Source organism: Python bivittatus, unplaced genomic scaffold (assembly GCF_059951505.1).
Source record: "Python bivittatus isolate LINGU-HERP-01145 unplaced genomic scaffold, Pbiv_v1 ctg000590_np1212, whole genome shotgun sequence".
Taxonomy (NCBI): domain Eukaryota; kingdom Metazoa; phylum Chordata; class Lepidosauria; order Squamata; family Pythonidae; genus Python; species Python bivittatus.
In genome coordinates, this window is record NW_028277086.1 from 12,113,207 (window position 1) to 12,136,514 (window position 23,308).

Sequence of the window (23,308 nt, forward strand, 5' to 3'; positions counted from 1 at the left end):
CTTGCGTTAAAAGGCTGCAGCTTTCTATTCTGCTGTAAGGCAGATGCAGACAAAATCTGGCCACGGGGCAGCTGCTTTTAGAGTACAGTGTGCTCCTACTTGGAATAAGAACTGCAAAACTAACAATCGTGATCAGTGCTCCAATGTGATTCCAGCTTTCCCAAGATCTATTCTGTGTACTCACTTTGGTAGGAACAGCATAAGAGCACTCTCCCCCTCCCTCCCACACACACCCCCATATAAACCCAATGGTGGCAAGATTAAACAATGGATTCCTTTTATTAACTACATTCCCTTTGCTAACATCATGGAGTAGCCTGTGACTTCCTTAAGAGACGCTGCAAGTCTTGCTTCTCACAGTAAGACTGCTGAGAAGGCTTTAAATAATTACAGCAATAGTTGGGCATGTAGGCTTACAGCTTCATTTATATCAGACTTTATTGTGTTCATTAGTACGGTAACGCAAGGAGACCATCTGCTCACAATCCATTTTCTGGCAGCATGTTGGCATTTCAGAAAGGAGCTCTTACAATGGATAATTGCGAGGTTTCGTTACGTAATGCCACCACAGAGGTGGTAAGAGTCCCTCCTTACGAGCTGGAGGCAGTTGTTCAGAAGTGGGACCTCCTGCTGGGGTTTCTTCCTGAAGCTGCTGAACCTGTAAATGAGAAACGGCGTTTAATACACTTGATGGGAAAATGCTTAATTCAGAATACGTCTTAAGCTGTGTTTCCACGTTGTAACTACTGTATGACTTCTCTGGAACAAGGAAACACTGAGGCGTGAGATGGTGATGAGGTGAAGATCGGGCTGTGCTTTATCTCAACAAGACCTCTCCCAACACTTTCAGTACAGTGAAGAAGCTTCCAGCAGCACATCCACAGGATTTCCTTCATTCCTTAGAAGTGTGGGGAAGGGGGCATTGAGAATGTTTTGTAAGATAACTGCGGGGGCGGGGGGAGAGAGACTTCAGTGGAAGCATTTTTAAAGTGAAGCATCCTTTTCAAGCATTGGAAGCCTTAATACTGAACTTTATGGCAGTCAGGTTTAGGAACTAAAATTATAAAAGGGGGGGGGGATGACAACAGAGATGAAGGATAAAGTAATGCACTCTGAATCCAGTTTTCAAAAACCACCACCAGTAACAGCATCAAGATAATCTGGAGATGGGCTGTCCATTATATTTGGAGTGTTTTTGATTAAAAGTTCATTTCCAATTCTAGCCAGCAAACAAACCTAGCATAAATAAATGGAAATACTGCTGAACTGGAGAAAATGGACCGTGTCTACTCCTGCATAAATGTATCCTTGCATAAAACTGCTTCCCCCAGCCATTTAAAACTCTCTTTTGAGGTTCAGGGAAGAATAGAAAAAACCCCCAAAAAATGCACAATGCAGTTAGAAGCTGGGGGATTGCTTCAAATGGGCAGAGGCAGAATGAATGCCTCTAATGCTAAATCAACTCAACTGCTCAAGGTCACTTCAATGTATCTTTATGATTTAACACTAGGGATCCAGCGTGCTTCAGTTCTATAGGCAAAGAGGTCCCTCAGAGCAGATATGGGCATTGACACAAGTTGGTGGCTTCTCAAAGAAGCCACATCACTTTCTAAGCTTGCTTAGGGCCACATGATCCCAGGGGAAATTTGTGTTTGAATTAAGCAACAGTGTGTGCATTGCTCTACGCCACTCGAGCTGCTTCGTGTGAGATGGGCGGCTATATAAATGTGACAAATAAATAAAACTGCTACCATCTTACAAACACATTATTTTCCTGAGCCCATGTGGCTATGTGAGCCCCAGAAAAGTCATGGCTCCCTTAAGTCATGGCTCAGTCAACAGAGAGAGAATATACATATAGCATGCTGAACCTGAATCTCCCTTGGTGGACAAAACTAAGAACCATTTTGGTGAGCCTTTTAGAAGTGAAAAGGGTGCTTTTATCCTCTAAGGCACCCATTTTACTCCTTAACTGCCTATTCTTAAAAAAAGGGTCAACCTTTCTGGCTTCTTCCCAACCTCAAGGAGGGGGCCTAAGGGACACAGAACAGTGGGTGACGGGCCATGAGGCCCCAGGCCAGATTTTAAGACCCCAATCCCAAGGTATCACCAAACAGAACTATTTGTGATTTGCTTCAAAGTTATTTCATAGAAAAGTAATTGTAAAATACAGTCGGATAACAAACCTCTTTATCCCAACTTTCCAGCCGCAGCTTCTTCCATTGCTCTCTCTTAGCAAAATAATCGGGGTACATTGCTTTCTCTGACGGATGCCACATATCTAGGACCCATTCAGGTGACTACAGGGCGGAAGCAGGTCAGAGCATGAACAAAAGGTTATTCATGGCGTCTTTAAAGGAACAACAGTCGTCTTGCTCTTTTGCTTAGAAGTTTCTGGATAGATTTATTTCATATACTGTGTGTCTAGTAACAGGCTGTGGTTGTTGGTCTGTTTAAACCAGGGTTTCTCAGCATTATGGCTGGAGAATTCTGAGAGTTGAAGTCTACACATCTTAGAATTGTTGAAGTTGGGAAACACTGGTTTAAACCAAAATTATGAGATTCCAGAGATACTATTTCCTGCACTGGAAGACTTACTTCCAGAAAACTACTGGATCATCCTGGTATGGCAGAATCATTGCATTTCAGAAGAAAAAGTTATTCTCATCTGTAGAGAAAGGTGGTGGTGGTAGGTAATCAGATGCTGATAATGTTTTTTCTACCTAATTCTTGATATTCAGTTATTTAGGTAACATTTTTATATGCTGTGACAAACAAAAAGACTCTTGGTTGGACATAGGGGAAAAAAATACAATTTAAAACATCCATGGTACAAAAATAAAAATGCAACAACAATACAACGATACAACAGTAAAACCAGAAAAAATAAAAATAAGGTGGGAACAACAAATCAGGAGCAGGCACTCTGAAAAAACTCCAAAAGGTACTGAAAAACCAACACGGTTGATCTAGCCTGATCTCACAGGAAGGCTGTTCCACAATGTTGGCGCTGTTGCAGAAATGCGGCACCTCCTCATTTCAACCCCCCAGAACCTCCCCAAAGTGTGGATGTGGTAAAGGATTGGTAGAAGGTGCATTTTAATGAGCAGGAATGATTCTTAAGCCACAGACCTGAATGTCTCAGATAACTAGTTCCTTCTCTAGCAACCATTCAGTGCATAAAACACAGTCCAACAACATGGAGAGAGTGATAGCTCCAAATCACTTTGCGTGGCTCAAGCTGCTGCTCCTGGATTTCTAAAGCACTGGTTGCAACCACGAGACATTGCTGTGTACAAAAATGTCCTGTGAGCTTCTCTGGTGCTGCAGTTTGGCAACAGCTTTATAGAGTCTTCTGCTCCCTCCCACCCCCTGCTATCAGGTCTCTCTTCTAACTGGAGGTCAAGCAGAAGACTTCCTACAAGCAAAGCACACACTGCCACTGAGCTTTCTCCTATTTCTTTAGGGTCTTGTGAATGCACAGGTAGTGGCTGGATCACTGATGCTCATTAAAGTGAGACCTGGACAAGTTCCCTGTTGCCCTGCATTCATGGATTCTTCCTTGTAACAAGAGGATAGTTCTGCATTTTTACTGGGGAATTTTCTTGTACTTATTAATGAAAGTTACTGAAAGCTCTTGGGATTGAGGATGCCAATATTTGCAACACATCAAGGAATGAATTACTCATAATGCCTGCTGTGTCACCTCCTGACCTTAAAGCACTCGTATCTCTCATAGCTTGTGCCACCTGGAGAGTCAGGGAAGATGTATGGCTGAGGATGCTGGCTTGCCCAAAATTCTTCTTCAGCAGCCATCAACAGCTTGGTTGCTTTAATCATATCTTTTTCATCCTTATGCTCATCAAACCGTGCTCTCAGCAGACAGGCATAAAATCGATACTTATCCCTGAGAATACAAAGACAATATGTATTCCAAGAAAAAAAAATAACTATCTTCTGAACTGACAGATACTTCATATTTCACTTATTAGGGTTTTCCTTTTTTAAAAAATCTATTATTTAGGGGCTGAGTAATCTGTACCCTCCTGTGATTTCGTCAGCACCAACAACTCCAGCCTCACCATAGTCCTCACCATTTTTCATGGATAAACCCTTCTTATTCTATGCTCCCATGCGTTATCCTTTCTTGGAAAACAACCTTCCTTATAGCCAAAACGTAAGCAGAAGACAAGTGATCTTCATGTTTTACAGACTAATTCTTGATACCTGACCTTTCATATGGAAAAGATAGTCACCTAGACATTTCTTTCCTAAGTCTGAACCTGTCTTTATGAGAACCAAGAGCCTTCCAACCAGACCCATTGTCTTTTCTGGAGTAGAGATCACATAGAATCCAGGGCTATTCTATCCACAGTAGAGCTCCTTTCAGTACCAGTCAGCCACTTATACTGGCTCCAAAAAGGAGTCCTACAGCTGCTATGTTGCCTTCAGCCTAAGAACTATCAAAGCAGCTGGGACTAAACCTCATCAGAGGATATTCCAGTAGACCAAGAGATACTTCTATCCTTTTGGGGGGATGTGCTGATCCCAGACCCATGGAGGGTAGATACGTGCGTCCAGCCTCCCACATTAATCAAACATTACCATCTCAATTGTCAGGTTCAAAGAGATGCCTCCTTTGATAGTGTGGTGCTGTTCTCAGTGCTCTGCTGATTTCCTGAGTTACCTGCAGAGAGGTCTACTTGTTATTCACCCATATGTATGATTTCAAAGACCATGATGAGGAACTGGCTACTTACCTCTAACTGTGGTTCTTCAAGTGCTCGGCTGTGAGTTCACACTTGCCCTCTTTTCCTCACAACTTTACAAGTAGTCCTCACTTAACAACTGCCCTGTTTAGTGACCGCTAGAAGTTATAACAGCACTCAAAAAGTAACTTTACTACGGTCCTTGCACTTACGACTGTCGCAGCATCCCCACGGTCACATGACTGAGAATCGGGCATTTCGCAACCGGCAGGTGTTTACAACAGTTGCAGTGCCCCATAGTCATGTGATTGCCATTTGTGCACTTCACAGCCAGCTTCCAACAAGCAGAGTCAATGGAGAAGCTGGCAGTAAAACCACAAGTCGTGATCATGTGATGTCTCACTTAATGACTGTGTCGCTTAGCAAAGAAGTTGCCAGTCCCCATTGTGGTCGTTAAGCAAGGACTACATGTATTCTTCACTTGGTTCCACGAGTATACTAAGCAGCCATTAAAATGGAGGGAAATTATGGAAACATCTGGCAAGGAGTGGGGCTCCCATCAAAAATCTTAGCTCTAGAATGTTCCAAACATGGTTCTCTGGAGGCACAGAACCCATACATGTCAATTCACAATCACTTGAAAACCACACTAATGAATAAGTGACCAGTTCTGTAGACCTCACGGAGGCACTGTAATGCCTAATCACTGAGGACTGGGAGCAACCACTGGGCTAATGGACTCCTTTCTTCTTCTCTATTATCTTGCACAAATTCCCCATTCAGAGTTAATATCAATTAGCATTTAAATATACCAAATTTAGTACCAATTATGATTAGCATAAAATTAGTGCTAAAACCAATGTACATAGCTAAAAAAGTGGGGGGGGGGGGAGAGAAGGAACTGTGAGAGCAGAGGAGGAACAAGAAAGGAACATGTAAATGTCCAGTCCAGCCATTTCACTGTGGCTGAAACCAGAGAGAGGAATAGATATCCAAGTTGAGCTACACACATATGACAGACCTTCTGAGAGCCAATTCATAAGCACCAACAGAATCACAGAATCAGGAAGGGTGGCTTCAGCACAGAAAACAGTTCTGTCTAGAACTTGCACATCCATTTCTTTCTGTGCCTGAGTTTACACATCACCAGAAGCCATAATGTGGTTGGTTTTGTGCTGACTTAGCTATTCGTGATATGCGAATCCAGCCACTGTTGCCTGCAATCTGTCATTTTGGTATCAGTGCAGAATGTGAATCTAACCAACTGTGGCTATCAAAATCATGGCTAACTGCAGGGTGGGCAGCCTTTGGGAACTGAAGACCTTGGGGCTGCAGTGTGGGTGGAACAATATCACACATGTCAGCTCACTGGGGGCTTGTGGGAGCTGTGGAGGTTGCATCTGGCTTTTAATTATATACTACTGTTTAAAATGTGTTTTTCGGCTGAAAAGAGTGGGAAGCTGCCCTTTCAGCAATCATTATCAGCAGGGGCTCTGGGGTCGCAGGTTGCTCACTTTGGCTTAATGTAAGGATTGGACCATAACACTTATTTAGAGCAGAAAAGCATTAAGAGGAAAGGCAAACATTGATAGTTCCTCTCCTTCCACCTTACTGCAACAAGCAAAGGTGTCCTTTAAACAGCTCCAAATGTGATATTATTGAAAAAGAACTTCATCATCTAAACAAGAATTAGGCACTCCCAGCTCTGGAACTACAAAATCATCCTAAATAGAAAAAAGGAAATAGAACAGTTTGTATGTAATCGAGTTCTATCAACTTTCTTCATTAAAACTATGATTAAGAAAGTATTGTATCTAAAGGGGGGAAGTCCTTTTCCCATAATTGTGATAAATCAAAATCTGACACACAGATTTTGTCATTTCTACTATTACTACAGGGACCATAACGTCCTTTATTACAAAGTTCAGTCCTTTATTTCAGAAAGCTGTCCTTTAGATTTATTTACTTTCTTGCTTTTGTTCTTGAATTTTCCTTTGTAAAGCAAAGTTATAAACATAAACTATTAATTTTTTTTTATCCTTATGAACCTCTTTCAGATTTGCCCCTTTTTCAGGTTTGTCCTTTATTTTTTCCAAGAAAATATGGTCACTGTAAGTATTACATAATATATACTTTTCTGCCACGACCATGTAAAAATTGAATGGCACCCCGGCATGTACTCAGACATTTTCAGACGCTGTAAAAGTCAAGACAGGGAACAAATTAGTTTACTTGTACCACACTTTGATCAGACACACTCTAAGCCGCATGGTTAGCCAAAGACTGTCTGATAGACTGTCTGGAGCACTTAAAATATCCTGGTGTTAAGTTAACAGAAGGAGAGATGCTCCTGAGTCCAGCTCTATTCCTGGTGATTACAAGGACATATCATTCAGTTTTCTTGGGAACAATATGGACGTGGTTTGCCACTGACTTCTTCAAAGCTGGCTGGGTGACTTTGGGCCAGTCACTCTCAGCCCAACCCATCTCAAAGAGCTGTTGTTGTGGGGAAAATAGGTGAGAGCATACATAAAGGTGGGATATAAATATAACAAGAACACACTCTTAAAAAACTTCTATGTGGAAAAACTCTGTAGAATGGCCACTAGAGGGCCCCAATAGTCAAATAGGGTATCTTGTTGATTATTGATTTATACCCAGCTGTGATCAATCAACTAATTATATTACATATATAAATAGATTATCTATCTGACTGCAGTTTTTTTCCTCCTAAATATGAAGATTTATAGCCTTGGATCATGTTTTAGATAGGACTGAAATGGCTGCAGTAGTTATTTGTGGCGCCTACATTCTTTTGTTTTTCTTGATGGAAAAGATGCAACATTCCACCTCATCCCATCATCCTAATTTGCCTATTTCAATATATTTTTGCATACTTATATGTTGAGTCCACAACAAGAACCAGACACAATATAGCAAGTGTGGCTATGTAACACGTGCTTAATAAACAAAACTGGCTTATTTGACAGCATTTTTACCAATGCTGTTCTATCTCCATGTCCCAACGATGGCAGCAGGCCACTATTATTTTTTAACTGCCACATACTTACCAAGATTTATTTCCAGAAGAATCCCTACCAGTTCAGTTCTGCTATGGTACATGTGTAATCTGAATAGGGTATGGGCCCCAACACCTCACACTTATTGTAAATCTCATTTGTTGTTCTGTTGTCTATTTACTTAGTTTGGAGAGATTGTTTTCAAATTCTCTGCACTTCATTTGGGGGCTGATCCATCTGAACAATATGGAATCAGCTGAACTCCTGAGCATCCCTCTTCTCGGACTTTTATTGTTTTTAAACATTGATGCTCTGGAGAAATAACGTGGTCAGGAGGCACAGCTTGGAATAAATGATAATCTTGTTTTATTCTTTTATTCTCATACTAGGTACTGTAGTGATAATTCCCAAAGCTTATCTAAGACTCTTCCAGCTGTGTTGGGAAATGCCCAAGAGTTACCTAATAAACTTATCCCATCTATTCTCATCATATCCACCAACAAATAATACAGAATTCTCAAAAAAGGGAAGAGGATAATAACATTGGTATCAAAAACACCAGAAAGTAAAATATTGGAAATTCATCAAATAGAAGTGAAATACTGCATACAAATGTTCCTGCAGGAGAAAACCTGAAATTGTGAGGTGGGTGGGATGCATTACATAAGGTAGTCCTCGACTTATGACGGCATGGGACTAGAATTTCCATCGCTAAGCAAGGCGGTCATAAGGGCGCAATGTCACGTGAACATATTGCTTAGCAATGGCAATCCCAGCAGTTCTGGTTGCCATTGTTAACTGAATCTCATGGTCGTCAGGTGAGGCAACTTCCTGCTGGATTCCCACAATCAAGTCAGGTTGTGCGCGGGGGTGCAAGGGAGGCACAGCAAGGCTCAGGGAGGGTGCGCGAGTGGCCAGTGTGGCTCAAGTGCAGAGGAGCTGGGGGAGGTGCGCGTGTGGGGGAGACTTACCTTAATGACTTGCAACCTTCCATGCCGGCTTCCCCATTGACTTTCTGGGGAAGTCGGAAGGGAAGGCCGCAAATGGCGATCACCTGATCGCAGGACGCTGCAACCAGTTGTAAGTGCAAGCCGGCTACCAAGCGCCCAGATTGCGATTATGTAACCGTGGGGTTGCTGGGACAGCTGGAACTCTGAGGACCAGTCATAACCACCATTTGTTCAGTGCCATTGTAATGTTGAACGGTCACTGAATGAATGGTCATAAGTTGAGGACTACCTGTAGTCCACCATGAATCACAACATTATCAATTTAGAAATCAATTAATTTAGTCCAACAAGTCTTCTCCTAAGCAATGTACCATAAGGGTGCCTTCAATGTGTTGTTGTTGTGTACATCCCTGGTTAGGCCAGATCACATCCCTATTCAGCTCGGAGTAAGCCTTGTTGGCAGGGGATGATAGAATTCCCCTTCCCTGCAAAAAGGGACCGCAAACCCTAGTTTTGCCGGGCGATCTGCTGGGGCCCATATTCAGCAAACCACAACTAACCCAACCCTGGCTTAGCGTGATGCCTGACCCCAGCCCCGTGCCTTTCTGCCCCAACTCGGTGCTGTCGTGTAAACAGAAGCCACGGACACGCGGATTAACTCGGCGCAGGATCCGCGCAAGAAAAGCGCAACGGAGAAGGCGCGGAGGCGCTGGGTAAAGGAAAAAGAAGAAATAAACGCTCATGAGAGCAAGCTAGCGCGTCGGACCACAACGCCCGCCCGCCCCAGGCACGGCGAGGAGTGGGGATGATGGGGATGGGAGTCCTCCCGCAACCCGGAGGGAGCGGAGGCCCGTATGAGCTGCGGAACGGGGCGAGGGGCCGGTGACTCACCGGAAGATGCACCAGGACTCGAGGTGCCGCTGGGCTCGCTTGTAGAGCCGCAGCACCTTCTGCCGATGCGTCAAGTACGCCGCCATCTTGGCTGCGCCCCACTCGACTTTCAGGACAGGGGACGGGGGGGGGGGGCGGTGGAAGCTGCGCCGCAGGGGCTGATGGGAGCACCAAGACGTTCGGCCTCTAGAGAGAGAAAGGTGTAGAGTGACACGCGGTCGCTGAAGTCCTCGTCACCAGTTTTCTCCCTGCGCATCATACAGCGTGAGCCCAGTCGAAGTCTCTGGAGAAACTCCTCTGCTTCTGCGCCTCGGGCCCGAGATGACGATTTTCTGGGAAGTACTACTCTTATTTTCTTATCTCTACGAGTAATCATCCTCCTGGGGAGGATATGACGTTTTGATACAGACTCATGGAGATGATAATAAGTAGAGGGGCCTCTCTGCCGGCATTCGGAGAGTCCAGCGGGTGTAGACTATTTAAGGCGCAGGAAATACGATATATATATTATACAAAGAAAGTGACTTTGCCCTGAGTGCCCCCTTTGGGAAAGCCCACCAAGAGAAACGGAGCGGCCTGTGCAGGAGGCGAGGAAGATGATGGTGGTGGGACTCTGCTGTTATGAAGATATTGACTTGACATTGTTAAGCTATTTTGAGACTTAGGATTCCGTTTTTAATTTTGCTTTTGCTTTGGGGCTTAGTGCGCTGTGCAAAGCCAGCTCGTTCCGAGGTCCAAGCTACAAGATCGCTGCCGATCACCAGAGGGTTGGCGCTTCCTTCGCTGCGACGCTCCGCTTCCTCCCAGGCGACCTGCCGCGGTCACAAGGGAACCGGAAGTGAGAGGCGGCGCGTAGCGACCCCGCTTCCTCTGCCTCTTTGGGGCTAGCGAGGAGGGCCCGCGCGGAGCCCGGCGGCTGTCGTCATGAGCCGCTTCAAGTTCATTGGTGAGGGCGGTTGCCCGGGCAACCGGGGGACGGAGCGGCGTTCGGGCGTCCTGGGGCGGAATGCGGGGACACGGGGTTGGGTGGCCGTGGGAATAGCGCGCATCCCGCCACCTCGGGCAGCTCCCTTCTGGGGAAAATAGCAGTTCCGGGGGACGGAGGGAAGCCCTTAGAGCTCGCTTCCCCGTCGATGGTCCCAGCTTGGATCTTTGGGGCTGTGTTCACACAACCTACTGATTCTGGTTAGGGAAAGAATGCCGGTTCTGGGCTGCGACGACTCCTTGAGCCACACCTGGCTGCCACAAAATGCTCATTCACAAAAAACGAAGCAAAATTACCATTAACCGAGGTTAGGATGTCGTGGGAATGCGACCTCTGAGTCTTTACTGGACCTGTTGAAGAGTATCATGTGAATCGAGTCAATAGGGTGTTAATTAAGGGTCTTTTCGGTAAGCATTGAGGTGCAGTGTTGGATACTTTCGGAAGATGCTGAAATAGCAAAAACTGCATTTGCTGCTCTGAGCAAAATTATATACCTTCACTCAACCCAGTTAGCAACTAATGATTGCCTTTTCTTTTAACTAGATATTGGTATTAACTTAACTGACCCTATGTTCAGAGGCATGTACAGAGGTACTCGAAAACATCAAGGTAAAGCTTTATTGACTTACTCCCATCCTCAGATTTTGGGGTATGTAGATGCATAATAACAACTGTAAGAAGTTACATGACTAGGTCTTTTTATGTTATGTTTTCTGTGGGTCCTTAGGGGGGAAAACCCTCTAAGATGGAGGCCTAAGGTGTCTTGTTTGCTGTTTACTCGCTTGATGACCTGAAGAGAAGCCACTTTTTCTTCTAGCCGTTGCCTTTTCAGCTGCTTTTCATTTTTCCCAGGCGTCATGGTCTTCTCCAGTGACTGCAACCAAAATATTTAAGCTTTAGCTTCCGTATTAGTGCTCCCAGTGAACAGTCTGTTTTTATTTCATCAGCTACTGAATGATTTGCTCTTCTTGACGTTCTAGGTATTCACAACAATTTTCTTAAGCGCCACAATTCGAAGGCATCCATTTTTCTTTGTTCAGCCTTCCTCGTGATCCAGCTGTCACACCACGTGGTGCAGCTGGGGAAAGCACGGCCTTGACAAAATGTAACTTTATTGCCAGTGTAATTTCTCTGTACTTTGGTCTACCTTCTCCCAAGTAGTAAGCATCTCTTTATTTCATGGCTAGGGTCAACATCACTCTGAATTTTTGAGCGGAGGAAGATAAATTCTGTTACTACTACAGTTTCTCTGCCTGTTTGGATTAGCTGGCATTCTTGGACTTTCTTTCTTTTTCTTCTTTTTTAGTAATGTTTTATTTAAATTTTTATGTTTTATGTATTGATATGTATTTATGGTTTTAATGTTCTGTGTGAGCCTCCCAGAGTCCCCCATTGGGGGGAGATGGGCAGGGAGAAATGTAATAAATAAAATAAATAAATAAATTGCTTATTGACATAACCATATATTACTGAACAACAGACCACTCTTTGCACACTCTTCTTTCACCTTCAACAAGAGATCCCTTTGCTTCCAATCACCAGCATATCTGAGATTGTTGGTGTTTCTTCTAGCAATTTTAATTCCAGTTTCTATTTCTTGTCCAGAAATGGATGGTATATTCTGCACATGTTAATTAAATAACAGTACATAACCTTGGGGCATTCCTTTCTCAGTGTTTAGTTTTGTTGTTGTTGTTGTTCAATCGTTAAGTCGTGTCCGACTCTTCGTGACCCCAAGAACCACATCGCTCCAGGCCTTCCTGTCCTTCACTGCCTCCCTGAGTTTGCTCAGTTTCATGCTCATTGCTTCAGTGATGCTCTATATTCTGTCTGTTGCTTCCTGACAATCAGTCCTGGATCCGCTACATTTTTATTAATAACTTTGATGAGGAGATGGAGGGGACGTTTATCAAACGTGCCAACAAACAAAATCAGATGGGTTATCTAATACCCTAGGACAGTGTTTCTCAATCTTGGCAACTTCAAGATGTGTGGAATTCTGGGAGTTGAAGTCCACATGTCTTTAAGTTGTTAAGGTTGAGAAACACTGCCCTAGAAGACAGAAATAAAACTCAAATGAAATTTAGTAGGGAGAAATGCTGAATTCTTCCCTTAGGAAGCAGAAATCAAATTCATAGATGTACGGTGGGGATACCTGGTTTGGTAATGATGCTTGTGAAAAAAAATCTTAGAATAGCCTGCAGGAGCCAGCAGTATGATACAACTGCAAAAAAGGCAAATGAAATTTTAGGCTGGATCAACGGAAGCGTAATTTCCAAAACATTGGAAGTAAAAATTCCACCTTACTCTTCTTTGGTCAGACCCTCTATTTACTGTATCCGGTCACGGGCACCACATACTTTAAGGATTCAGGGAAACTAGAAAGGCTTCAGAGAAGGGCAAGGAGAATGATCAGAGGACTGGTCCAATGAAGAAAACTGGAAAGAGCCAGGGATGTTTCAAGACAACTCTTGAAATACCTTAAAGGATGCCACGTAGAAGAACATCAACGCTCGTTCTCTGTAATTCCAGAGGGCAAGAGATGGTGTAATGGAATTCAGTTACAGGAAGGCAGATTCAGTTGAATGGTAGGAACATTTTTCTAAGAACAAGTGGACAGTGGAAGCACCCACCTGGCTAGATGGTGGGCTGTCCTTCCCTGGCTATCTGTCAGGAATACTTTCCTCTGACGTCTTACACTGAACAAAGGGTTGGAGTTGATGGCCTCAGGGGCTGCTTCCAATTCTGTGAGCTGCAACACATTTGGAGGCCGAATGGTTGGTTTAAGCCGTGTTTGGGCTGGTCAGGAATTCTAGGGAGTTCTCATAACATCAGCAGGGCTCTGCTGGATTGGACCCCTGGCCCATCAAGTCCAGCAATCTGTTCTCACGGTGGCCAACCTACTGCACCAGGAAGCCCACTAGTCTTCCAGCAGATGGCCTCAGAGGCAGTCCCACTGCCATCAGGGCTAATAGCCCTTGATCCCCATGACGTCCATGAATTGGTCCAACCCTTTTTTGAAGCCAGCCAAGCTGGTAACTAGCATTGCCTCTCGTGGTGGAGAATTCCAAAGTTGAACTACCTGTTGTGTAAAAAATTACAGTAAAACCTTGGATTGCGAGTAACTTGTTCTCCGAGTGCTCTGCAAGACGAGCAAACATTTCTAATAAATTTTAACTTGATAAACGAGCGATGTCTTGCAATACAAGTAGTACATGACGCCGAACATCACATGATCACAGCTGAGCCAGTGGGGGTTCTCTCTCTCGCTGTGGGTTGTGGGTGATCGCTTTGATATACAAGTGCTTTGGATTACAAGCATGTTTCCGGAATGAATTATGCTCGCATACCAAGGTTGTACTGTATTTTCTTTTGTCTGTCCTGACTCTTCCAGGAATCCATTTCATTGGGTGACCTCTGGTTCTAGTATTGTGGGAAGGAGAAGAGAGCTTCTCCTTGTCCACTTTATCCACACCATCCATAATTTTGTACGCTCTCATTCACCTCCTTGCTAGACTAAAAAGCCCAAATGTTTCAACCTTCTCTCCTAGGGAAGCTGCTCCATCATCCTAGCTGCCCTCCTCTGAACCTTCTCTAGCTCCCCTCTATCCTTTTTGGGGTGCAGTGACCAGAATTGCACCCAGTATTCCAGACACAGTTGCACCCGTGATTTATGTACAGGGATCTCTATTTTCATTACCTTTTCTTATAATCCCTAACATGCTGTTGGTCTTTTTTACAGCAAATGCACAGCGTGTTGACACCTTTATTGACCTGTTTACCATTATTCCAAGATCTCTTTCCTGATCAGTCACTGCTAGCTCTGATCCCATTCGTCTGGGGAAGGCCGTTCCTTAGAAATGCTGTTGGAAAATACATGAATGCTCCTGATACGTTGCATTTGTAGATAGCAATATTTTTTTGTCAAAACAAAATGTTGAAAAGAGTGGAATATTACTGTGGTGCATTGTAGAGGTGTGATGATTATTCTTTAATTAAGATAGCATAAGATGATTGAAATGGTTACTGTCATGAAGCTTTGAACAAAAATAAAACAAAGGAACAGGAAATAGAGACTGTGAACAGTTATAAGTTGGATCATAACTGCGTTTTAAAATGTGGATTTATATGTATGTGTATATATTTGCAGATGACTTCTTGGATGTAATAGACAGAGCAATCAAAATTGGGGTTCAAAAGGTAACTTTGGCATTAAATGTTTTTAGATGTGGTCTTTTTATTGTCCGAAATGTCAGTTTTTCCCTGCTGTTGACTCAATTTATGTCCCTCAAAACATAGTAAACTTGGCATTCAGAAAGTAGCACTTACAATACACGTTTTTCTTTATTTCAGCTCATCATCACAGGTGGGAGTTTGCAAGATAGTAAAGATGCCTTGCGGCTGGCCCAAACCAACGGTATTTCTTTCTTGCATTATATTCCTTTAAGTGGAATGCTTGAATTATCCTACATTGTATTGGCCTAAAAGGAAAGTGAAACTTTTCCTGCACCTGTGAATTGGGGAGGTTGGTTATCTTACAATCACTGCAAAAAGAATACAGGGAGTCCCCAGTTCAAGAACAAGTTCTGTTCCCAAGGTCTGTCCTTAAGTCAAATTTATATGTAAGCCAGAACAGTATTATTGTATAATACTGCATAAGTAGTATCATGTATTGAACTTGAACCATTGTGTATTTAACTCGAATTTTGCTACAGTAGGCTCTGTTCTTAACTATGGGTCAGGGGGAGCCAGAGGTCACATAATGAAAGCAAGTGCTTGGCATGGAAGGAGAGACGTCCTCCCAAGGGGGTGGCAAGTAGTAAGTTAGCCCTGTCCTTCTCTTGCTGCCCTCTCATATAGAAGGAGAACGTCTGCTATGGAGAAATGCCTCCATCTGTGGAAGTTCTTAATGCGAGTGGATTATGCGCCATCCGGTCAGGGTTGACTCTTAACCACAGTGTGAATGGGGATTCTGGAAAATCAGCATCCTCCATCACTGAAGAATTGGCCTGGATAGGGAAGACCTCTCTTGCAGACAATCCCCCTCTGTATTTTCAGGGGAAGGAGAAGGTGCTGGGGTTCGGAAGCCGACTAAGCAGGATGAGACTAGCATGGTTAAGCTACGAAATGGAAGTGGACTTAGTGGTGTTTATAACAAATCATAATGCTAGTTATATGCAAGGATGATGTCTTCATGGAAATGCCACAGTTACGTCTTCGCATGATGATTTTTGATGCATCATGATTTTTTATTTGTGATGTATGTCGTAGCATTTGAGAAATGATATCATCACATGTATCCTTGCCCACAATTGCTCCTAGATTTACCAGGCACGCATAGACTTCCTTGTGCTTGCAGCCCAGTGCAAAGACCCCTATCAACTCATCTGCTTGTTGCAAGCAGCAGAAGAAATAACTGTACCCCAAAGATCACACCCCTAGTTTCCATCACTAGAACAAGCTGGCTAAACAGATCCATCTTGAGAATGGCAGTTGCCTAAAACCTTTGAACTGGGCGTGATTTACTCCAGAGTGACCCTATCTTTATGCTTGCTGAGCCCAGATTCCTGCAGTCTCTGGGTGCGGGTCTTGACATGCACATAGTTTGGATGTGAGTAGATTTATGTGTGTATTTGTAGATGACGGGTTAGTTAATTTAATAGATGGGGTGCCTTATTTTAGAGGCAATTAATTTTAATCGGTAATCTTTAAAGCAATTAATAAAACGTATTCCTTTTTAGAGGCTCCTGGGTCTTAAGTGTATATATTTGCATATGCATGTACATGTATCTATGTGTGTTACATGCATGTTTTGGGGGGAGGGGGAGATCTCCAGGATGTGTTTCGGTGGTAGCTGGCAAACGGCAGCTCAGGCATCTAGCTAGAGAGGAAGAGATTTGATGCGGCTTTAATGGAGAAGAACGAATCGGCTGCCGTCCCAGCGCTTTCATTTCTGCCAATCCTTGCACACGGGGAATAGTAGCTTCTTTTTCTAGTACAATGCACTGCAAAAACTTTAAAGCAACTTTCAGAACATACACACTCAGAGCAGGGGATTATTTTCCCTTTATGTTTGAATAGAGTCAGTATCAGTAATACCCACACTTTCACGTGATCTGATTTCAGAAATGTTTTACACCACGGTTGGCTGCCATCCCACTCGCTGTGGAGAATTTGATCAGGGTGATCCTGACCAGTACCTAGCCGAGTTGCAAGATTTAGCTGAGAAAAACAAAGGGAAAGTTGTCGCAGTTGGAGAGTGTGGCCTGGGTAGGTATTAGCTCCCTGGCTTAAGGGCGTTGCTTTTTCATGGCAGTCTTTCGAAGGCCGCTTCACTGTCTGTTTTCCCCTTTCCAGACTTTGACAGATTAGAATTCTGCCTCAAAGACACCCAACTCAAGTAAGAAATGTATTCCTTGTTTCAAATACGTTGTACTAGTCATGCTTTCTTTTTACTCCTATGTTGTACTGTTCTTTTGGGATTTTCTCAGGAACGTCCATCAGGAGCTGTGCACAAAACATCTGCCCTTATTTTAAGCTGATGGAAAAGCAAAGAGCAAGTCAACAATTCCACTCTTTATCCTCCGACTGCAAGTCATAGTCGAGATCCTCTGCCTTACGGCATTTGTCGGTGCTTGCAATGGCTGCCAAGATTTTCTTTCTGGATGTTGTGCTTCTGCTCATTCTATTATGACAGAAATGATTGTAAACACTGGATGGCTGGGATGAGGGACCCAGGCCTCAGGTTGCGGCTGTGAGTGGGATGTGACAGCCCAAAGGGGGAAGTGTCCCCATCATAGTACACACTGCCCAGTTTTCTTCTCGTGTGTGTGTGTCCCTGGATGCTGTTGCTACTGAGTACCCAAGACGTTACTAGTGAGATGGGTATCTTTGCTCAGGAATTAGTCAGCCAAAAAAAGTTAAATGAAATGGGAAAAAAACCACCAGTTTTTTAGGAGCAAAAGAACACAACACAAAAGAATATTCCTACTAAACATGGTTAATGTAGGGAACATAAGATCTGGATGCCTTGCTGGTTGATGAGATGCCTCTGGATGCTCACCATCCCTTTTCGGTCCTGACCTCTGGTTAGCAAGATGTAGAATGTCTTTTAGTGTACAAATATATGTAAACGTTTTGATGCCAGATCACAAAACTGACCTGATAAAGCGATAGGTTTATGCTATTTTGCATGCCTGTGTCAGCCATGGCACCACAATTGGTTCGCTAGGACTCGTTTACAGCTCCAAGGTAATTTGGCTGTTTTCCTTGGTCGTTTGGGTCAGGATTATTAGAGCTTCCATCTGGAAGAGAGTAATAAATGTGAGTTTCCAACCACTGATTCTTTAAAATGGTTTGTAGTCAATATTATTTCACTTCTGAAATCTTTGTTTACCGACTTCTTGTTTGCCACCCAGAATCATATTGTTAGAATTGAGCATCCATATAAATGCTATGGATTGATTTTTTTTTTAATTTTCTTTCAGGTATTTTGAAAAACAATTTGATCTGTCTGAGCAAACCAAATTGCCAATGTTTTTGCACTGTAGGAATTCACACCCGGAATTCATAGGTTAGTTTTGTTAGAAAATTAAAAGAACGAATGTTTACTTTTGAGGGAACAAAAGCACTTAAGATTTTAAAATCAAATCCTTCTTTTGCACAGATATAATGAGACGAAACAGAGAGAGATGTGCAGGAGGAGTGGTAAGTGCAATGCAGCTATAACCTTTTTCAGCATTATCCTTTTTTGTGATATAAAGTCCTATTGCTATATATGGATTACAAGTAAGTTCTACATTTCTCTTTGTGTCTGCATTCTTCATCCAAAACTTGCTTCCAAGAACACTAGCCAAAGAAAGAGCCATTTGCATCTAGCATTAAGCCAGGTTTTTCTTGGTTTGTTATGAATTGTGATCTGAATCTCTTTTTTTTAATTTGCCCGTGTCCTTCCATGGACTGGTCAACCTTAGGCCTTGCTAGCCTTGTTTAGAAGTTGAACTAGGCTAGACTAGCGTACCTGCATCTGCGAGGGTAGCACAAAGCGTGACGCAACTGTGAAAAAGAGGGCTGCTAAATTTTCTCACATTTTCCATGCGTACACAGCTGCCAAATGGCAACGAAAATAATTAGAGGGAACTGACAAAAACGATGGCCGAGTATTAAGAAACGTTTACCTTCAGTGTTATGATACGTGCTTCCAATTATTTTTATAGGTTCACTCTTTCGATGGCACTAAAGAAGAAGCAGCAGCTGTAATAGATCTGGATCTTTATATAGGGATAAATGGCTGGTAAGTTATTTTTAACAGTAACGCTTCCTTTAAACATTAATTTTTAGTTTGGTAGATATGGTTTGTGACTTTTTAAAAAAATAAAACGGCAGATCATTAACCACGTAGCGCATCTTGCCAGGGATATGACTAACACAAAGACCTTATTTTTGAAGCTTGAGGCAGGAACTTAAGAAGATGCTAACAGGCTGTCTTAGGTTTGATGGGCCATATTAACTTTCTTCAGCACTGCAATATGTTAGACTCATAGCTAAGAATAAACACAAGTAACAGTCAATAATATACAGTACTCTAAATCTCAACCAGATGTACTGGTCTTAGCTCAGAAAAATCCTTTATCTGCAATTCTCAACTAATGTATCCAGTCAGAGTTTTGGAGGTCCCCCTGCCCACCAAAGGGCTGGGAATAATTTTAAATGCAAAGCTAGCAGCCTCCATATCACCTCCATCTTACAAAATATAGAAAATGACAAGGGGAAAATGACACAAAACTACATGTGACATTTAGCCTTAGAACTTCTGCATAGTATCATCCAGAGAAGATGCAGCAGAAATCAGCTTTTGAGTAAACGGGCTTAAAATTTCATGTATTGCTGCTGTCACCAGGATTCCATTGGAAAATTCACACTAATGTCAATAGGGTTAGAAACACAATATTGGAGTGAGTATGCCCAACATATCGGATCCAAAAATAAAAATTATTCATTGAATTTTGAGAGCAGTTTCTTTTTATGAAGTACACAACATTAATAAGTCATAGACATTTTCATCTTCAAAACTTTTTTTTAAAAATTTCCAGTTCTCTGAAAACTGAAGCCAACCTAGAAACAGTGAAGTCAATTCCCAGTGAAAGGTTAATGATAGAGACAGGTGAGTTATTTTGCTTTCACTAATATATCATTTTCAAAACTCTTTAGGTCTGAGATATATTTGGGTTGTAATCTTAATAGTATATCCAAATCAAAGGCCAGACGCAAACTTAGCTTAGCATGATCATCTGGATAGCTAATTCATTGATACTGCATTGATAGAAAGGGAAAATGCTCTATTTTTTAATTTGAAAGGCATATTAGTCCTTTGGTCATATTTAGTCATGTGCAAAATTCAGAGATTCAGGAACAAAACATTCCAGAGAAATCTGGAATTTTCCATTCCTGCTCTGGACCATGCCATTCAGTGGGTTTCTGGAAGTAAATCTTGTGAATCAGAAATGTGCTTCAGACAACACTTCCAGAAAACTGTTGAACCAGCTTCAGAACAGCATGGTCCAGAGAAGGAACTCCAAATTGTTCTGCTCCTAAGCCTGAGATTTTGCCCGTATGTCAGATTCTTGCCAAATATTGGATTATACCTCTCTCTCCTATCAGCAAAATCCAGCCTGGTACCCTTCAGGTATATTAGGCCCATAACTTGCATAATCCTGAACAAGGCTGAAGTTGAAAATTGTATTGCCAACTTATCTGGAAAGTATCATGTGGGAGGTGGCAAGTGGAAAAACCTGTGTCATGATGCAAGTACAATTTATGTGTAAGTGCTTGCATCAGTTTTTGTGACACAAATATGTAAGGACAGAGTTTGTACCATGACATCATTGTGCATTTATTGGCATTTATCTGTGAATGCTGTTTTTGAAAAAGAGCATACTAGAACATGCTTATCCTTAGGTGCTACTCACTCTTTCCTGTGAGAGGAAAAATGCTAGTTTTTGTTTGCATAACGATTTAAAATTTATATGTTGGTGGAGCCTTATTACGCTTAATAGAGTGCCTTATTATTCTATAGTATATTGATATTAATTTCTGCCTCTAATTAAAGACTGTTCCAAAAGGCCTAGGTGATAAAGATTGAGACAAGCTTCTGTGGAAGCTTGTTAACCCAGTATTTCAGCCTATCTCTTCAGTATCAGTTACCAAATCAGATATAGTAAAACTTTAATGGACTTTAGATAAAACAGGCACATTTTTCAACTTGAGAATTTAACATCTTTTCCCCCAAAAGAATGGTCCATTAAATCAAGCTTTGACTATACTAAAGTATGGAGGTGTGCAGTACCTTTGGAATAATTTTGTTGATGTTGCTGTTTTATACTCAGTCTGTGCTTGCAGCTACTAGTAAAAGCAACTTGTATATTTACAGCCTATTACAACTTTTAAGAAATCAAATGAGAATTTTTAGTTTATTTTCTAAGTTCAGTGTGAAAGATATACATAGGGAAGAAATGAAGCAAGCAGGAATACAAGACTGAAGTGTTCAGGTTTCTAGAATTCTTAATTAAAAAAACACCTTGTTTTTTAAATTATTCTCTGACTAGATGCTCCCTGGTGTGGAGTGAAAAACACCCATGCAGGCTCAAAATTTGTAAAAACCACATTTCCGACAAAAAAAAAATGGGAAGTGGGACACTGCCTGAAAGACAGAAATGAACTTTGCCATATAATGTAAGTATGCCATTCCTGTCAGTTTCAGTCAGCTGAGATTGGTCATGATTATGTCTCCTTGAAGCTGATCTAATGAGTTAGTCATGACGTGCTCAAATTACATTGCTTTAAATGGGATGTGCTCACGTCTAACTCAATCTAGGCTGGAGCCAAAGAATTTAATACTTTATAAGATGCATTTTCTGACCTTCCATTTCTTCAGTACAAGATAACATCACAAGATTTGTTTTGTTGGGAGTGTATCAAGACGCCATCTATTTTCCATTTCAACAGTGGCCGAGATGGCACTGGGAAGTATTAAAAATCCGTTATTGTATCAACCCCACAAATTCAGGCTAATCTTAACTGGCTTCAAACTGCTTGATAAAACATGCTTTTAAATTAACTACATGAGATTACCCACCATGCCAGGCTTGTACAAGAGAAACTTAGTCAAAACCAAAGCTTCCAGCCTTTCCCAGTCACGCAGAGAAGACCGAGAAGCATATGAGTTAGGCCAGATTCATTACTGTTTTGTTAGATCATTTAGTGCGACAGCTGGATGCAGTCATCATTTGTGTACTTTTGTTGAATGCAAATTCCAAAACTGCTAACCTTTTTTTAAAATCGCAAATACAGGTAGTCCTCAGGCACAGGTAGTTAACAACAGTTGGGACTGGAATTTCCATTGTTAAACAATGCAGTTGTAAAGTGAGATGCCAAATGACTGCTTCGCTTAGCGACTGCAATCCCAGCAGCTGTTGTTAACCAAGAATCGTGGGTTGTTAAGCAGAGGGGGTCCCAGGTAAGGAGCGCAGGGGTGCTGCAGGAGGGCGGGGGAAGGCCCAGCACAGGCTGCGTGTTGAGGGGAGGTGCTGTAGTGTCACGCAAAGCTGCAGCCACCGGGTCCAGCAGTGCAGTGCAAAGCTGCCGCGCCCTGGGAAGCCTTAGCTGGCCCAGCCTGGCCCAGCAGTGCTTATGATTGCAGGGGCGCTACAACTCCCACCTATCCCCCCCAATCTATGCCCTTTCAGCTGCCTTGCACAGCGGCACTCGGTGGCAGTGCCAGGACTGGGGCTGAAGTAGAGGCTGGGGCCTTCAGTAGTCTCAGCTACCTGCCACTGCCCCCAGGCCTCTACTTCAGCCCTAGCATCACAGCTGCCACTGAGGAATGCCGCCTCAAGCCCCACACCGCAGCCAGCCTCTCCAGCACCATTGTGCAAAGCCCCAGTTGCCCCCGCCATCCTGCACTCCACAGGCTCTGCCACACCCAGCTGACCTGTGCCATTTTCCTCCTGCTGCTGTCAAGGTGCACCTGGCCTGATCCTACTGTATGTGAGGCAGCTGCTGGCCGTGCCAGGCCTTCCTGAGGCTGCTCACGCTGTTCTCCAAGCCGCTCGTGCCATTCCTTCTCCAAATCACACCCCCTATTCTCGTGATCCTTCGGAAACTTTCTGGTCTTCCCCAGGTCTCACAAGAATAGGCGTGCTATTTGGAGAATGAGGTCTTCTGAATCATCGTGAGAACAGGGCTCCTGCGATTCTCCAAGTAGTGAACCCATTCTCACAAGACCTGGGGAAGACCAGATTTCTGAAGGTCCCCATCCTTTCGGTCGCTGAACAAATGGTCATTAAGTGAGGGCTACCTGTATGGTTTACATATCTTTTATGCAGTTTTATCAAAAGTTGTCATCAACTTCTATAAATTATATTTTTTCTACAACTTTTTTGTTTCATTGCAGCCAGATACTGGAAATACTAGCAGCAGTTCGTGAAGAGGAGCCATTAGAACTGGCCAATATTATATATAACAACAGTATTAAAGTTTTCTTTCCAGATATGTAAATCCAGTTAATTCTATTCATAAAATAAAATAAGTCTACTCCCTAATTCTGAAATCATTATTTAGAAGCATGTTTGCTGTACAGGATGGTATAGTTAAAAATACATGTGTGGAAATCCTCAAATAGAAGTTTTGTTGTGGATTTTCTGGCATTTTAGAAATGTTCTTCTTTCCCAGTACTTCAGATCATTTTATTGTGTA

General features: G+C 42.7%; 2 protein-coding genes across 2 annotated transcripts; one reads left to right on the forward strand and one right to left on the reverse strand.

Moving 5' to 3' along the window:
* Positions 1-420: 420 nt before the first annotated feature.
* NDUFB9 (NADH:ubiquinone oxidoreductase subunit B9) lies at positions 421-9,727 on the reverse strand. Its single transcript, XM_007429667.4, has 4 exons — positions 9,571-9,727; positions 3,715-3,907; positions 2,187-2,300; positions 421-658 (listed from the first exon to the last, which is right to left on the reverse strand). Exons 1-4 carry the CDS (start codon positions 9,654-9,656, stop codon positions 527-529), a joined length of 525 nt encoding a protein of 174 aa, XP_007429729.3. The 5' UTR covers positions 9,657-9,727; the 3' UTR covers positions 421-526.
* A 425-nt stretch (positions 9,728-10,152) lies between these two features.
* TATDN1 (TatD DNase domain containing 1) lies at positions 10,153-23,206 on the forward strand. The gene is made up of 12 exons (XM_007429669.4): positions 10,153-10,516; positions 11,099-11,164; positions 14,706-14,755; positions 14,909-14,972; positions 16,682-16,825; positions 16,913-16,955; positions 18,043-18,128; positions 18,222-18,262; positions 18,772-18,848; positions 19,648-19,718; positions 21,160-21,286; positions 23,007-23,206. The coding sequence occupies exons 1-12, from the start codon at positions 10,495-10,497 to the stop codon at positions 23,107-23,109; spliced, it is 894 nt and encodes a 297-aa protein (XP_007429731.1). The 5' UTR covers positions 10,153-10,494; the 3' UTR covers positions 23,110-23,206.
* The last annotated feature ends 102 nt before the right edge of the window (positions 23,207-23,308 follow it).